General features: G+C 44.2%; 1 protein-coding gene across 2 annotated transcripts in view; it reads right to left on the reverse strand.

Annotated features, from left to right (window-relative positions):
• The window catches only part of PKHD1 (PKHD1 ciliary IPT domain containing fibrocystin/polyductin), a 484,027-nt gene that overhangs the window by 419,224 nt on the left and 47,069 nt on the right, over nt 1-17,734 (reverse strand). Inside the window, exons 19-27 of one of the 2 annotated variants that reach the window (XM_047795623.1) lie at nt 17,576-17,718; nt 16,189-16,319; nt 15,034-15,209; nt 13,665-13,803; nt 10,787-10,914; nt 7,059-7,243; nt 6,054-6,176; nt 3,679-3,784; nt 2,697-2,969 (exon numbers count right to left, since the gene is read on the reverse strand). In XM_047795623.1, coding sequence (XP_047651579.1) covers nt 2,697-2,969; nt 3,679-3,784; nt 6,054-6,176; nt 7,059-7,243; nt 10,787-10,914; nt 13,665-13,803; nt 15,034-15,209; nt 16,189-16,319; nt 17,576-17,718 — 1,404 coding nt within the window. The remainder of the gene's footprint in view (nt 1-2,696; nt 2,970-3,678; nt 3,785-6,053; nt 6,177-7,058; nt 7,244-10,786; nt 10,915-13,664; nt 13,804-15,033; nt 15,210-16,188; nt 16,320-17,575; nt 17,719-17,734) is intronic. The other variant, XM_047795624.1, reaches the window with a different exon arrangement.

Genomic DNA, 17,734 nt, shown 5'->3' on the forward strand with positions numbered 1-17,734 from the left:
CAAAACCATCCCATGTGAGGTCCCCTCCCAAGGGACCACATTTTAGGACCTAAGGCAAATCTATCTCAGCACAGATATGAGCCAATATTTTTCTCACACACACACATACACACACACACACAAACTCTTTTGAGGCCATCTTGCACATGGACAAGTGATGATTCAAAATACCACTGATGACATTATTACATGTATTCATTACATATTCAACTGTTCTGTAAAATCCTTGTTGATAGGACTCAGCCTTGTTCTCTTTAATTCTCCAAGAGCAGTGTTGCTCAAACTGCCTTTTTGAAAGAAATTGCCCAAGGCTCCAATGAACATGCAGACTGATTAGGAGGTGAAGGATGGGGCCTGAGATTATGCATTTCTAACAAGCTCCCCAATGATGCAGACACTGTCAGTCTAGAATCACACTTTGAGAACCATGGTCTTCAGCAACTGGCATGGGGCTTTCTGCAGGTGGCTCAGTCAGTACTGAGTGATGAGTAGATGGATGGAAGAATGGATAGATGGATGGACTGACACTAGTTGATACTAAGTAGGTAGCAGGGTGGAGGGAGGGTTCATAGGAAAAGTTTAAACCCTATAATAAGGAAAATAGCAACTAGAGTATCTGTCTCTCTCTCTCCTTCCCTTTCCCCTCAGTCTTACTAAAGGTTAATTTGGGCCCACCTCACATTATCTCATCTCTGAGTTTTCCATCTTTTACTAAAATACAGAAGGGTGATGTACCATCCTCCCAGATTAACTTTTCACCATGTTTAGTTGGTAAAGTACACCCTAACAGAGTGACCAGTTCATCTCAGTTTGCCTGGGACTTTCCAAGTTTTAGCACTTTGAATTCCACATCCCAATTTTAAAACTGAAAGTCTTGCATCCTAGAAAACACTTCAGTTCCAGAAAAACCAAGACAGTTGGCCAGTCTGCCTGTGCAAGTCACTCTGTGTAGAGGACAAAGCTGACCGAGTCACCTATGTGCCCTGCAGGTGCCTACAGTCTGGTGAAGGAGCTGGGGAGGATGATGCTATGGCCTGAATTGCAAAGGTAACTCTGTAAGATCACAGCTACTTATAAATCTAGTGGGAAGGCTATGGTATGCCCTAAACTCAAACTAGTAGTTCTTGGGTTAATATAGAATATGATCTTTCACTCTGAGCATCACCTTCTACATAGCTACCTCCCTAAAGCACTGAGAAATAAGGGCAAGCTCGTTCTATTTTATGTGCAGAGAAGAGGCAGAAAGGCCTCTCAATCTACTCTCTTGGGCCAAGTCAAGTCAGAAATGACCTATTCCTTTGAACAATGAAGTTGTAGCCAGGAAATGCTACTTTAATGCATTCTAAACCACAGATCTTTGGCCAACAGAATAAACAATGACAAAAATCCAAGGCCTTCAGGAAAGGACTTTCATGCTCTAAAAATCATACATTAACATATAAAGCATGAATGTCCCTGAGCTTTTTGAAGTCTAGCTGGGTTGTTTTAAACTGGCTGTGTTTCTCAGAAAGCATGGGGAGATCCTTGGTTGCCATGGCAATAAGACCCAACCCACAGAGCTGATTCTGGCAAGCCCTGCTGCCCTCTCTATACCCCACCACTCAAAGGATAGTTGGCTTTGCCCGCCAGCCAGGTGTCCAAGTGCACGTCACTTTACAAACATCTGTGAAACATCTCCTAAGTTCCTAATTGGCCAGGCCTGTACTTTACATTTGCAATTTTTTTTTTCATTTTCAAGGGGATTTCCTACCTCTTGGCTCATTTTAATACCATTCAAGTCCAGGAGGCCCACAAGTCAAGTACTGCTGGGCCCACTGATTGGACAAGACAGCATGGCAGGACAGCAGAGGCAGGAAATTTGGTATCCTTCCATCCTGGTTTGCATCCTAATTCCACCCCTTTACACTGGGAAGCCCTGGGAAAGTCACCCTTCTCTTCGAACCACTATTATCTCAGCTGACAATTGTGGATAATAATTCTATCTTTCAGGCAACTGTAAGCACATAGGGTGTGTGACTATCTAGAAGAGGTACTCAGTAAATGATACTGTGCCCATCCTCATCATTATTAGGAAACTAAGTCTCATAGAAGTAACTGGAACTTCCAAGATCACACCTCTAACTCTGGCAAGAAAAAACCCAAGCACATGTCCTAACTCCCCACCTAGTGTATTTCCACTTGATCAGATTGTCCTAATGACTCACTGATTGACCCAATCATGCCTGACACTATCAGCCAGACTATGATCCTTTATGTGGCAAGTGAGTTAATTTAAAGGTCCAAAGGTCAGAGTTCCCATCTTGGCTCAGCGGAAACCAATCTGACTAATATTCATAAGGACACCGGTTCGATTCCTGGCCTTGCTCAGTGGGTTCAGGATCCGGTGCTGCCATGAGCGGTTGTGTGGGTCACAGATGCAGCTCAGATCTGGCATTGCTGTGGCTGTGGTGTAGGCCAACAGCTATAGATCTGATTCGGCCCCTAGCCTGGGAACCTCCAAGACGAAAAATGAAGAAAAAAAGAAAAGAAGGCTCCAAAGGTCTATTGGTCGTGAGAAGAAAGGCTGAGGGCAAAAACCAAAAAGCTGTGAATCACAGTGAATGTAGAATATACCACATGGCAGGACTAGAATCCTGCCTTTCAGTGAGAATGCCAGCTTCAGAGGGTCAGGTGCAAAGTGGGTGCCCCTGGATTACCAATGTCTGCAGCTCTGGAAGGTTCCACGGCATCTAGTCTGGGCTCCACGTTTAGGAAGAGGCCTCCTCCTCTGGCATGGATGGCAAGACCAGAGGGTCTCACCAACATTGTGAGCTGATGCTTTCCAACAGGCAGCAGGCCCAGCTGACACATCACATTCGTTTGGTTGGAGAAAATAACTTTACAGCTCGTTTCGTTCACTCTAACTTGCAGGGCCTCCAGGTCATCAGAGAATCTCATTCCGGTAATATGAACCAGTAGACCAGTGTCATCTTAAAAGAAGACAGAAGTTAAAAGAAAGAAATCTTCTCTCAGCAATATCACTCCATTTATGAGAACTCTATAAAATATTCATTTTCTCTCCCTCCTCTCCCAAAATTCAAGGAGTTAAATGCTGTCTCATATTTGGAATCTTTATTATTATAGCATAGTATAGCCTTCATCTTAAACTTTTTCAGAGTTCCTGCTGTGGCGCAGTGGGTTCATGATCTGGGGGTGTCTCTGTGGAGGCGCTGGTTCCACCCATGGGCTGGCACAGTGGGTTAAGGATCCAGCATTGCTGCAGCTGTGACATAGGTCACAACTCTGGCTCACATGCCATCCCTGGAGCCGGAACTTCCATATGCCAGGGGATAGACAAAAAAGAAAAACAAACAAACAAACAAAAGGAAAACAAAAAAAATTTTTTTTCTCAAACTCGTAATGAGAGATCACCAGTCAATGAAAAATGAGAAAAAATAAAGACCATTTCAAAACAAGAGACAAAGAGAATAAAACATTTTAAGCCATCAAAAATCCATCATTATGAATCCTGACCATGTCCTTCAGATTGGCTGAAAAATGCACCTTCTGCTGTATCACCCAACATCCACCCCGTTTACTGGTGAGCCTTCTACCCACACATCACCAGGTACATGACCTCTAACAAAGCACTCTGAGTGTAAAGTTCATGCCCATCTCAATGCCAAGTGCAAATCATACCGGGGGCATACCACACAGAGTGGACCTGGGGAGTAGACCCTTCGAGGTACTGGAACGAACAGGAACCCGAACAATGAGCTGGTATGTCATTCACTCTCACAACCACCTAGAAAAAGGCAAACGTATTAAAAGCAAATGTATGAATTTCGTATGTTCAAGGGTATTCATGAACTACTTGGGAAATTTGCCCTGATTAAAATGGGTTAATGATTTACTTTTTTTTTTCTTCTACTTTCTAGTTATAGACTCTAAATTGTCATGCATGACTCAAAACACATTAGGTTTTTTGGTGTGTCTGTTTGTTTTTTAAGGCCTCACCTGCGGCATATGGAGGTTCCCAAGCTAAGGGTTCAATCGGAGCTTTAGTCACTGTGGTGAGCTACACCACAGCCGCAGCAATGCTAGATCCAAGCTGAGTCTGCAACCTATACCACAGCTCATGGTAATGCTGGATCCTTAACCCACTGAGCTAGGCCTGAGTCCTCATGGATGCTAGGTCAGATTAGTTTCCCCTAAGTCACGATGGGAACTCCTGTTTTTTTTTTGGGGGGGGGGTTGTTTGTTTGTTTGTTTTTGCTTTTTCAGAGCTGCACACTCAGAGCTGCAGCTGCCAGCCTATACCACAGCCAGAGCAACGCAGGATCTGAGCCGCATCTGCGACCTGTAACACAGCTCATGGCAATGCTGGATCCTTAACCCACTGAGCGTGACCAAAGGTCGAACCTACATCCTCATGGATACTAGTCGGGTTTGTTAACCTCTGAGACACAAAGGGAACTCCTAGGCTTTTTTTTTTAATGATTATAATTATGTGCAAATTTAATATTTTTGCAATTTAATATGCTCAATCTGGAGCAAATTCCCTCTCTGTCACATAGAAGTAGATTCACACTGCACGAGGACTTTTTATCACTATATTTTCAACTGAGTATCTACTTCCTATGACAAGCACTTTCTTTGCTGGTAAATGCCAGTGAAGTAGGCACCTTCCTTTCACTATCACTGTACAGATGTATAAGTGAAGATTAGAGTATATCAGGATAGCTGGCCTGGGGTCTTTTTTGTCCTAGAATGGTAAGTCCCCCAAAATAAAGTATATGTCCTTCCCTCTCATTGCAGCTAAGGTTAATCTAATAGAACTATAATACCTGGAAATGAGAAAGGTGAAAAAGATGTGACTCTGATTGTCTACATGTAAAATAAGAATTAAAAGCACACACTATTTTTATGACAGTGTTTGCTTATGAAAGGAAAGGGTATTGGGATAGCATGAAGGCATAGGTGATAACGAACACCTCAATTCCATCTGCAATGTTTTATTTTATTCATAAAGATAAAAAAAGATAAAATAAATACACCAAATGTTGGCAACAGTTCATCCTTGTTTGGGTACCCAGGTGTTGGTTCTATTAGTCTTCACAGTTTGGCATTTTTAAATTGTCTCAAATTAAAAGAAAATGCCTTACGGAGTTCCTATTGTGGTGCAGCAGAAATGAATCCAACTAGTATCCATGAGGATGTGAGTTCTACCCCAGGCCTCGCTCAGTTAAACCTCAGGCGTTGCATTGAGCTATGGTGTAGGTGGCAACGCGGCTTGGATCTGGCATTGCTGTGGCTGTGGTGTAGGCTGGCAGCTGCGGTGTAGGCTGGCAGCTGTAGCTCCGATTCCACCCCCAGCCTGGGAATTTCCATATGCTGCAGGTGCAGCCCTAAAAAAAAAAAAAAAAAGAAAAAAAAAGAAAAAAAATGCAGATGACTTAGAACAAGGTATGAGCCAATGAAAAAGAGCAAAGGACATTTTAAAAAGAAAAGGAGGTGTTCCTGTCATGGAGCAGTGGAAATAAATCCGATTAGGAACCATGAAGTTGCAGGTTCAATCTCTGGCCTCGCTCAGTGGGTTAAGGATCTGGCGTTGCCATGAGCTGTGGTGTAGGTCAGATGCAGCTCAGATCCTGCCTTGCTGTAGCTGGAGTGTAGGCCGGCAGCTCTAGCTCTGATTTGACCCCTAGCCTGGGAACCTCCATATGCCATGGGGTGTGGCCCTAAAAAAGGCACAAATAAATAAATAAATAAATAAAATAATAAAGAGAAAAGGAGTTGACTTAGCTTATTTGCCTTTCAATGCCCCTGTGTAGAGGTATAAATCATATGTAGCTATAGAGGTTCTCTATTTTTGGTACCAGAACAGCATGAATAATTATGATAAAGGGATGTTGTATTTACCAAGAACTTCTACTTTCAGAGTACTCTCCATACCTTGCAGAAGTAGAACGTGCACAGCCGTAATAGTCTCTGTCTCATGGCTTAGAAAACTGACCCTTGAGATTGGTCCACATTACAAATTGGGAGGGGCTGATCGGCCCATCTGCTCTCACCTGGGCGTACTGGTTGGGAGTGACCAACATGTCTCCAAATATAGGTCCAAGAAAGACTCCACCATCGTACACCACACGAGCAGTCACGGCAGGGTTCACGCCCGTTAGGTTTTCATCGGAGACCTGAGAGGGTTACAATTCTGGTGAATTCTGCCGTGGAACAGAAGTCTACTGTTGATTAAAACAAGTGACAATGGGGGCTTCCAACATTCTGTTTGGGATAACCAGAAAGCTCAAAAGTGAAAATGGAGCGACAAGGGTCTGAAATCTAGAAACCTAAGGGTACGCAGTAATGTCTAATGAAACCCTCAGCAGACTCGAGGAATATTTATTTGCAAGTAGTGTTGCCCAAGAAAGACAACATACCAATCTTCTAAGTCCTGAGATATTTTGTTTCCATGTGCTTTTCTAGTTTACTAGTTGGCAATCCAAAACATCACAGTAAAAGTTAAAGAAACAAGTGCCATCGATGACTCCCATTCTTCCTCCCTCTCCACCCAAGGTTTTTGCTTGAAAACCAGATAACCCATGATACCAAATCACAAGAATAAAATTTCATCTCAGTTTCACTCTATAAACCCAAATGCTAGATGATCATTAGATTATTTTTTAAAACCCTAAATATGCAAGAGCATCTGGTTTTGTCATTATCCAAAGACAGCAAATCCTTTCCTAAACTTCCTTCTGCTGTGCCATCTGCCGCCACGATAATCTAAGTCAATCACATCTGCTTAAATTATCTGATAACAGATGTAGAATTATTATCTGGTGGACACTGACCAACAATGCCTCTACCCACATTGAGTTAGGAAAGGAGCTATTGGGTTTAAATTGCTTTACCAGGACTATGAGATATAAACTATGCCTTGAAAACTTTCAGAAAGATCATTGAACCCCCTTACTTGACTATCCAGTCAAAGTTAACAAATCACTACAGTTCTCATTCATATAGTTTATTTCTCCAGAGCACCAAATCCACAAAACCCAAAGGGATATCATACATACCCTGATGAAGTTAGGCAAGTCCCCAACCTGGGTGGACCAGGAGAGGGTCCACACATGTTCGTAGCAAGACTTAAGAGCCTCTGTCACAGTGAAGTCACTGACATTGAGGTACCTGGATGTGAAATCATCAGCATTGTTCTGCAAGAGCTTTTGGAGGTGACTGGCTGAGATGTGCACAGGGACACCTGTGGGAGAAGGGTTTTTTGTTTGTTTGTTTTTCTTTTTTAGGGCCACACCTGCAGCATGTGGAAGTTCCCAGGCTAGGGGTCAAATGGGAGTTGCAGCTGCCAGCCACAGTCATAGCCACAGCAACACCAGATCCGAGCTGTGTCTGTGACCTACACCACAGCTCAAGGCAACACCCGAATCCTTAACCCACTGAGCGAGGCCAGGGATTGAATCTGCATCCTCATGGATACTAGTTGGGTTCTTAACCTGCTCAGCCACAACAGGAACTCCCTGGGAGAAGGGTTTGATACAGAAAATACAGAACACTAATGACTCCACCTCACAGAGGCTCACATCAAGAGAATACATGTCAGGATGCCTATGACCTATGGGGAAGACCCTCAAGTTCAAAACATAGCTTCATGAGAATCCTTAGCCCAGGTATTCCACTTTTAAGGCAAATATAAGTTGATGCTCACTTTTTATGACACGTTTAATCATCATCCCATTTCTCCCACAGAGAACACAGTCACATCAGACAAAACCATCTCAAATTTCAACTCCAAATGTAAATTCCAGACACCCTGGTAGTGCCTGAAAGTCTAATTAACTATTGGGTTTTCCCCAGAAAAATGTAGCTGGCCCTGGAAACAGAGAAAAGTTGGCCACTTTTCACAGGGAGTGGGTAGAGCACAGAGCAGCTGACACCCATAAAAACTTAGCCAATCCAGCTGAGGGATGTTGGCACTGAACTTCGGTTTCACCATTAGAATTTCCTTTAAGCCCAACCAGCTGCTTCCCCATCCCACACCCCCGTAGGAAAACAGCGAGGCTCTAGGCTTAAGCCTTGCTTGTGTTTGAACCCTGTTCCACACTGTACCAAGAGTTTCCATTTCATTAGCTACTCCCAACAGCCCCGTGGCTGGGGTCCTCTGGATAGTCTGATGCCAACGTGAGAGACAAAGAAAAGGAAACCCAATGGGGTTCAGAAGCTTGCTAACCAAGTGAGAAGGGTTTAGATTAAAACTCAGGTTGCCTTTTATCTACTCAAGTGCCTTCCTCTTGAATCCCACACTGCCCTGGAGTGTTCATGAAATCCCACTGTATTTCCAAAATACAAACAAAATTTTCATCTTTTTAAAAAAGATTGTTCTCTGCTGGGTGGGAGGTAGAGAGTGGATGGACTGGAAGTTTGGGGTTAACAGATGCAAACTATTACATTTAGAATGGATATGCAATGAGGGCCTACTGTACAGCACAGCAAACTATATCCAATCATTTGTGATAGAACATGATGGAGGATAATATGAGAAAAAGAATGTGTGTGTGTATATATATATGACTGGGTCAGTTTGCTATACAGAAGAAATTGACAAAACATTGTAAATCAACTATAATAAATTTTTTTTAAAAAAAACTAAAGAAGATTGTTCTACATGAAGACATAAAATGAGGGCCATCATGACAGGTTACGACGGGCTCCCCCTCCCCCGACCCCACCCCACCCCCAGTGGTTCTGCAGGCAGTGATGTGGGGACCATCAGCAATAGAACATGATGCAGGAAAAGTCTCTCTACAGACAGGCTGCAATTCTCATTTGTGAGAAAAGAAACAGCACAGGAATGGACTTCATAGAGGCAGGTCTCTGATGTACTTATGAGCCCATTTATCAGACTTCAGCAGCCCAGGGGCCATCAGCTTTTCCTAAGCTGCCCTTTTTGAGTAAAAACACTACTCCACACCTCTACCCATGAAGATTCTGTGCAAGCCCAGCATCTCTCTGCTTGAGAACACAGAAGACTTTTGGACCATGTGTCAATTTTTATCCAGCCACTCTCAAGTTCTCCCGAGCCTCCTTTCTTTTTTCTTTTCTTTTCTTTCTTTTTTTTTTTTTAAATCTTTTTGCCTTTTCTAGGGCCACTCTTGGGGCATATGGAGGTTCCCAGGCTAGGGGTCTAATAGGAGCTGTAGCCGCCGGCCTACACCAGAGCCACAGCAACGCAGGATCTGAGCTGCGTCTGCGACCCACATCAGAGCTCACGGCAATGCCAGACCTTTAACCCACTGAGAGAGGCCAGGAATCGAACCCGAAACCTCATAGTTCCTAGTCGGATTCGTTAACCACTGAGCCACGACGGGAACGCCTCCTGAGCCTCCTTTCTAACTTCCCCTACGTTTTTACCAAATAACATGTTAGAATCCCTTCTCATCCTGTCCTGTGAGACATGTACATATATGAGGATTGAGGAACTGTTCTACCCTCATGGCAGCTGAAAGCTCTTTCTTCAGTTGTTATGATCCCTAAAATCCTCAATATCGTATGGCTTCGCTGTGGGGTTTAATTTGGAAGGTCCGTGGCTACCAAAGATCTTGGCCTAGGAAACTCTAGAGAAAAGAGGACTGATCAAGAGTATCCCACTGTGGTGCAATGGGATTGATGGCAACTCTACATCACCAGGACCCAGGTTCAATCCCCAGCACAGTGGATTAAAGAATCCAGCATTGCCACTGCTGTGGTGTAGGTTATAACTGCAACTCAGATCTGATCCCTAGCTAGCCCAGGATCTCCATGTGCCACTGGGTGACGAAGGAAGGAAGGAAGGAAGGAAGGAAGGAAGGAAGGAAGGAAGGAAGGAAGGAAGGAAGGAAGGAAAGAAAGAAAGAAAGAAAGAAAGAAAGAAAGAAAGAAAGAAAGAAAGAAAGAAAGAAAGAAAGAAAGAAAGAACGGAGGGAGGGAGGGAGGGAGGGAGGGAAGGAAGGAAGGAAGGAAGGAAGGAAGGAAGAAAATGGAGAAAGAAAAAAAAAAGACCTGAAAATCAAAGATTCAAGTTCATATCTAGACCACACCATCAACTACTGGTATGAGCTTTAGGCAAGGCTGAGTACAGTGGGCTGAACAATGATCTTCAAAAAGATCCATGTTCTAATTCCTGGAAACTATGACTATTACCTGATATAGTAAAAGATGTGGTTAAGGGTCTTGAGAAGATGGGTTCATCCTGGATTACCCAGGTGGTCCCTCAATGCAATCATGTCCTTATAAGAGAGAAGAGAGGGAGTTTGGAGACAGAAGAGGAAGAGACAAAGAGATGATGGAGGCATGGGTTGGAGTAATGCACCTGCAGCCAAGGGATGGTGGAAGCCACCAGAAGCTGGAAGAGGCAAGAAATGGATCCACCCTTAGAGACTTCAGAGGGAGTGTGGTCCTGCCAACAATTTTATTTTGGACTCTGGCCTCCAAAACAGTAAGAGAATAAATTTCTGTGGTTTTAAGCCACCAAGGTTGGAGCAATTTGTGATGACAGCCCCAGAAAGCAAATCCACTCAGTTTCCACATCTATAAAACTAAAAGTTTGGGATCTTATTAACAATGATATGCTGTTGTTAGCATCCAGATCTTTAAGTTTAAGAAGGTCATTCTCAGACACTAGAAGATTAAAAAAAAGTAGAGTAACTTTAAGACCGCCACCCTTCTGGTGGTCCTACAGGATGCTATTTCCCTGCGGATCTGCTAAAAGCATCAATGAGACATGCCTCACACCCCCAAGTGGCCCCTTTACCAGGAATCTCTGTGTTAGAAAGGTGGATGCGGAAATGTCCTCCTAAAGGCAGACTTGTCCTCTGCAGTCTCTGTGTTGTCACCTGAACCAACCCGGATCCTTCTTCTGCCCCTTCGGGGGGCACAGAGCTGTGACATGTCAGAAACAAAACATTAACCACAGTGGCCCTCCAGCGCTGCTCCAGACAAAACACAACTCCATCTCAAAGACTAGGGAGTCTCTGACCTTTCCAGATTGTGAGCCCCGAGCTACCAAATACTGGGTGCTCCTCTCCCATCACAGCAGAGAAGAGGTAGGGTGAATACTAGGGCTCCTTAGGAGTGCTCCTCCTCCTCCACTGACTCTGAGAGCACAGAGACCCAGAGGGAAGAGTGATGACTGGCGGCTGCTGCTCTGGTCCTGATGCAGAGAGGATGGAGACCCCGATGTTCTCTAACCGCATTTGCACAGAAGCAAAGCAGGGTCCTGGTCCACAGACACCTCCCCACTCAGCATCCCCAGCAGAAACAGGCCACTCCATCTAGCCAACTCCCTATCCAGTGCCTATGTGTAAACACACTGCCTGCCTAAACCTGTTTTTAATGCAATAAATGGGTCAGATAAATCAGGATACACCACGAGATGGAATACTGTTCAGCTTTTAAAAACCATATTTTAGAAGCATGCCTAATGAAATGGGGAAATATTCCATTTATTCCATTAGGTGAAAAGGGCATGTTGCAAATATAATGTGTTATGTGTGGTCCCAATTTGAGGTTTAAAAAGAACATATATACTGGAGTTCCCTGGTGACATAGCAGGTAAATGCTCTGGCATTGTCACTGCTGTGGTGGGGGGTTTGATCCCTGGCCCAGGAATTTCCACATGCCACAGAGGTAGGCAAAAAAAAGTAAATATAAAAATACATGATGTATATATGAGATATACAAAATACATACATGCATACAAATATGTATATCATATAATATATATTATACGATATACATATTTGTGTATATATATTGTATATGTAGTACAACGTATATATATTTGTATATATATGTATGCAAAATACATATATATATGTATACAAAAACTGCTTGGGGAAAAGTTTGTTAGAACATGGATCCAGTGTGTTAATATAAATTATCTCTGAGCAGAAAGAGTATGAGTGCTTTGTATCTTTTTCTAGGTGAGTTTCTGTATTTTCTAAATTTTCAACACTAGGTATGATTTCTATCAATAATATTAAGTACTGCCTATTGAGGTGCATGTGAACACCATACAGAAACCAGCAACGTGATACTATCTGTGTTGGGGGACTGAATCTAGGAGAGACCGCTTGGATGGTTGTCCTGCTTAAGCTGGAGGCTTCCCCAAGGAGCTAAGGGACTTGAGGAAAACTCATAAAGGGAGGTTGTGAGGACCACTCTCCATATGGACCTGTTCTGAGTAACCTAAATGATACTCCCTAATGTCAGAGTTAATAACTTTGGACCACAGGCTGATATAATGGCTCCCTCTCCACCACAGAAGCTCTTTCGCTCCTTCATTCTATTGATGTTTGCATCTTTCCGTCCAGAGGAACATGAAACACTAAGTTAAGGAAAATGGAGCACAGATTCAAGCTTTTTGTGCCTATTTTTTATATACCATCCCAAGCATGATATGAGATCTCATCCTGGAACATGATAGAAAGAGATGGGGAAAAAAAAGAAATGTTTAAGACAGAGCATTCACATGCACCTCAGTGTTCACTGCATCACTATTTACAATAGCCATGGCATGAAGCAACCTAAACGTCCATCAACAGAAGACTGGATAAAGGAGATGTGGTACATATACACAATGGAATACTACTCAGCCATAAAAAGGACAAAATATTGCCATTTGCGGCAACATGGATGGACCTAGAAATGATCCAGAGAAAGACCAATATCATATGAGATCACTAACATGTGGAATCTAATAAAAATGACACAATAGAACTTACAGAACAGAAATAGACTCAAAGATTTCAAAACCAAATATATGTTTGCCAAACACGGGGTGGAGGGAGTGACTAGAGGGTTGGGATTGATACATACACACTACTGTATATAAAATAGATGGGTAACAAGGACCCACTGTACAGCACAGGGATCTCTCCTCAATACTGTGTAATAACCTGAATCTGAAAAGGAATGGATATATGTATATGTATAACTGATTTATTTTGCTGAATGCCTGAAATTAACACAACTTTGTAAGTCAACTATATTCTAATAATTTTTTTAAAAAAAGACAGGGTACCTCAATTCTTCCCATTCTTCTAGGATTTTAGTGCAAAATTAAAAGAACAAATTAGGGCACATGTGTTCCAGGAGCTTGGGGGAGCCTGAGTCTTAGTTACTGCTTTGTAAACTGTGGTTAGGGTTGAGTGAAGAAGCAAAGCATATGGGGCTCTAGTGCCATCTGGTGGTGAACTCTGAGAACTAGCCGGCTTTCTTACTTGGACTATTTCATTTTGCCTCAAAAGATACCAGTAAGATAGCAGGGATGGAAGGAGAGGAGCAAAATGAAAACAGTGATAATGTGAACCTCTGAAAAGAATCAAAATACAACAGCTTATAAACATATTAACTAGAAAATTAGTACTTAAAGTGGGAACTTATTAGAAACGCAAATGACCAGGCCCGGCCCCAAACCTACTGAATTAGAGATGGTGTGGTTAGAGCCCAGAAATTTGTGTTTTAACCTCCAGGTAAGTATGATTCGGCAGCATGCTTAAGATTGAGAATTATTGCTTTAAGCAACAAGGCAGTTAGCTTTTTCCTATTTAAAAAAAAAAAAGTCCCACTCTGTGTCTTCTAAGGCCAGTTAGCAATTTTAAGGAGAGTAAGCAAAGATGATGCCCTACCTTGCCCTGATGAGCGGGAGCTCCAGGCCACACCCCACCAACCAGGAGGTCACATTGTAGATGGGAGGGGATCCCACCACTGAGAGTAACTCCACCAGGTTCCCACCAGGGCGAGCAGTTCCAGAGTCAGCCTGAGACACTAGAGACCAATAATCCAGTCATTGCCAAGTACATCAAGACAGCAGCTCTGCTGTGCAGAAGGCACCAGCTGGAGATGCTGAGTTACTCATGCCTAAGCACACACTTAAAGCAGAGATTCCTACCTATCTGCTGTCATGAAGAGAAAAGGAAGAGGAAGAGTTTAGTTCCCAAAGGAAAATGGTATAAGGAAACAATGACTAATTCACAGTAAAGTTCAATAAGCCCCAAGCCAGCCAAGAGTCACTGCCTGTGCCACTGGAGATCACCTCTCCCCCCCCAGCACATATAGTTCATCTAGATGGCCCCCTTTCCTCCTTTCCTTCCCAAAGCAGCTCCAGGGACACAAGTTGATCCCTCTCAGGAGCCCTGAACACATAGGGCACAAACCAAAGTTTTATCCACGGCTTGGAGTCAACACGTGTGTAGAGAGAGTGCAAGCTCTAAGACAGACCATTGTTCAGATCCTGGTTTTCCACTTCTATCAGGCTACCACTTGGCTCATCTACATAACCTCTCTAAGACTCCATTTTCTCACTTCTAAAGTGGAACTCAAGACAGATATCAGTCTGCCTAGCAGGCAGAATTTGGTGAGATGCCAGCTTTAAATGACCAGCACCACAGAGTTTAAGTCTTTCTCTTCGATGAGGCACTATGTAAGGGGCAGCTTCTCTTCCAAGTCTGTGCAATCTAGACAGCAAACAGTTTAAAGACAGCATCTTTGCAGGCTCGGTGCTGAGCACGACACAGATACAGAGTAAGTGCTCAATAAAAGTTGATTTGCTGAGTATGGAGTCATTGAAGGTTTGGTTCTGGCGTCAAGGATCTCGGGGTTCCAGTCTCCCCCACATCCCAGCTGATCTGGGGCAAGACACTCAGCCACCCTTCTTAGATTTAGTTTCCTCATCTAGAGAGTGGGGATGGTAGGACCATCTCATAGGGTTCTGAGAACTAAATGAGAAATACAGCGTAGTTACCACTAGATAAAAAGAACATTCACAGAGGATATTAGAATATAATGTTAAGTTGTTCAGATGAACATCAGGCAATTAACTAGGACTATTGAGACCAACTGTGTAGAGATTATGAAGGAAGAAGGAAGGAAGGAAGGGAGGAAGGGAAAGAGGGAGAAAAGAAAGAGAGGGAAAGAAAGAAAAGCAGCCTCTCTAGAAAAGTCTAAGGATCACATTTGATGGCCAGGTCCTTGGAGGAGAGCAGATTCGATAATCACCTGTTAGGTTAGTGTCTGCAATAAAAATCTCATCCACAGAGAACACGCCCATCTCCGGAGACAAAGGCAGGAGGTCAATCTGATGAACCAGCACTGAGGAGTTCACAGGAGGTGGCTGGAGGGGCAAGGAATGCTGCACACACACCTTCCAGAGGTCAGTGCAGGTGAACTGCCAGCTGAAAACAAGCACAGAGCAGAAAGGGGCCTCCTGTGAGCACATCAGTCCTCTCCCGAGAGCTGCAGTTCTCCAACCTGGGGCTGAGGCCCATGCAGCCAGGAGACCCCATCAGCCCTGTGAGCCATGGTACAAGCACCCGGCCACGATGGGCCCAGTAAGCTGTGGATGCAACACCCATGAGTCATGCTTTAGTCCGCCATCCATCATGCCACCCAATATCAGTGGTGCATTCAAATGACAGTATAACTGTGTGTCCTCAGCAGCTCACATGTTAGGCTCTAACCACTGAGAAGATGCATGCTCTTCAACAGAACCAGACTCGTTTAGGTCTAAAACCAATTACAAAACCCACAGAGATATGGAAAGAGCACTAAATCAGGGGGTCAAGATGCCTGAATTTTATTCCGGCATCTTTGTTCACTCACAGAATGAATTTTGGTGAATCACCAATTCTCTGGGCCCCCATTTTTCTCATCTGTAATGTCAAGGAATGGTCCCTAAAATCTCTTACAAAGATGATGGTCTGTGATTCTATCCCTATGAGAAATGTCAGACTCTTCCTAGGGAGTATTTGATATGTTAACAGCTGAGTGCTCTTTTTTTTTTTTTTTCTTCTTAGAGCTGCACCTGTGGCATATGGAAGTTCCCAACCAGGGGTCGTATCAGAGCTGCAGCTGCCAGCCTACACCACAGCCCCAGCAATGCTGGATCCTCAACACACTGAGCAAGGCTAGAAATTGAACCTGAGTCTTCGCGGACACTATGGTAGGCTCTTAATCTGCTGAGCCACAAAGGAGACTCCACTAACTATTCTATCAAATTTCTTTGCCAAGTCAAATGCATTCAGAGCTGAAGTGAGCATCCAAGACCCCAATATCAGTGAACGTTAGGACCTCCCATAGGCCACTGTCCCCAGGAGTGCTAATCATCCCAGCCAGTAGAATATCCCACCACACCTCAAGAGGATTAGTGACTACCTGCTGGGACTGGTTCCCGCGAGGCTCCAGTCACAGGTGACGTTCTTCTTCACGGTGTTTTGAAAGCCGATCGTGAAGGACAGGGTCACCCTCAGGATCGTGTTCACATGGGCCTTGTATGCAATGCACAACTAGAGACACCAAACAAGTCCTTCAAATCTGTCACTAAGAGGCAGCCATTCCCGCAACATGTGTCTAGGACGGTCTGCCCCCGAGAACCTGCCTCGAACTCTGAGAGATGGTCAGCCCGGCCCTTCCCTGCCGGAGCTTACTAGTCTAGCTGGAGAGACAACGAGTTTAGAGTAAATTGTTATGTAACCAACAGAGAGTTATTCAATGCCAAGCACTATGCCATCTCAATTTACAGCATCTCCATTATCCCCAGATACCTGTGCAACCTTGAGGAAGTCACTGAACCTCTCTGAGCCTCCTTCCTTTACCCTAACTCCCCAGCATCCTTGGCTTCTAATTCTGAGTTTAGTAAAACTGTTTGGCATGAGAAGGCTTTGGAGCAGGATTTTTCAACTATGACACTGTTGACATTTGGCTAATGATTTTCGGGGTGGGAGCGGCGCCACCCTGTGTCTTCTAGGATGTTTACAATATTCCTAGAACCTACCCACTGGATGCCAGTAATACTTCCCCAGTTGTGAAGACCCAAAATGCCAACTCTCCCCTAGGGGGGCAAATTCTCACCCCCACTGGGAGCCCCTGCTGTAGAGGAAAGGCTGAGACAGGTGGTGACCCATCCCGAACCACTTAGTCCCAGCTCCCCCTGCCCTTCAACTAGGAAAAGACTTGAAAGCAACACCATGAGTCAGCCACCTCAGGAAGGCTCACTCCGGTTCCCAAGGGCAGAGCTACTGATGCAGAGGATAAAAGAGATATTGAAGGGACGTGTTTGTCCATCCATCAATAATAATAATAACTATAATAAATAATAATGACCTACCTGAAAGCAGTCTTAACCACTGCCCGAGCACTTTACTAGCTTATCTCATATAGCCTTCACCAAAAACCTGAGAGGCAGACCGTACTATTACCCACTTCACCCATGAATACCCATGAATAAAGTAAGACACGGAGAACGTGCAGGGTATCGAGTCAATTCAAAACCAGAGTCTAGACTCTGCTCAGTATCTAAAGAGCCAAGAAAATACTAGCGCAGATCAAAACTCCCTCAGGTCTCAGCTCATTCAAAGGCATGTCCATGGAACAATGAGCTAAGGGAGGACCAGAGGTGTGTATTCACAGCTGACACCTGGCACCTTGGCCCGAAACGCCCTGGGGAGTCACCACAGTCATTCCTTTGTGCTTCTGCTTCTTCAGTCTCAACCCCAGAGAAGAATTCCAATCCCCACCCTCCCACCCGAGAGCTGTTGCTTACGTGTGTGTACTGATCTAGCCGGTAGCCCCTCTGGGCAGCAGGCGGTGTCAGGACAAGGTGATGAGGCTGATGGAGACTGAACCTCCCACAGAAGGGCTCCGTCCCACTGGTGATGTTCCCATCGGAACTGGAACCTTCCGGCCCTGAATGCAGTTGGGG

Source organism: Phacochoerus africanus, chromosome 9 (genome assembly GCF_016906955.1).
Source record: "Phacochoerus africanus isolate WHEZ1 chromosome 9, ROS_Pafr_v1, whole genome shotgun sequence".
NCBI classification, from domain to species: Eukaryota; Metazoa; Chordata; class Mammalia; order Artiodactyla; family Suidae; genus Phacochoerus; species Phacochoerus africanus.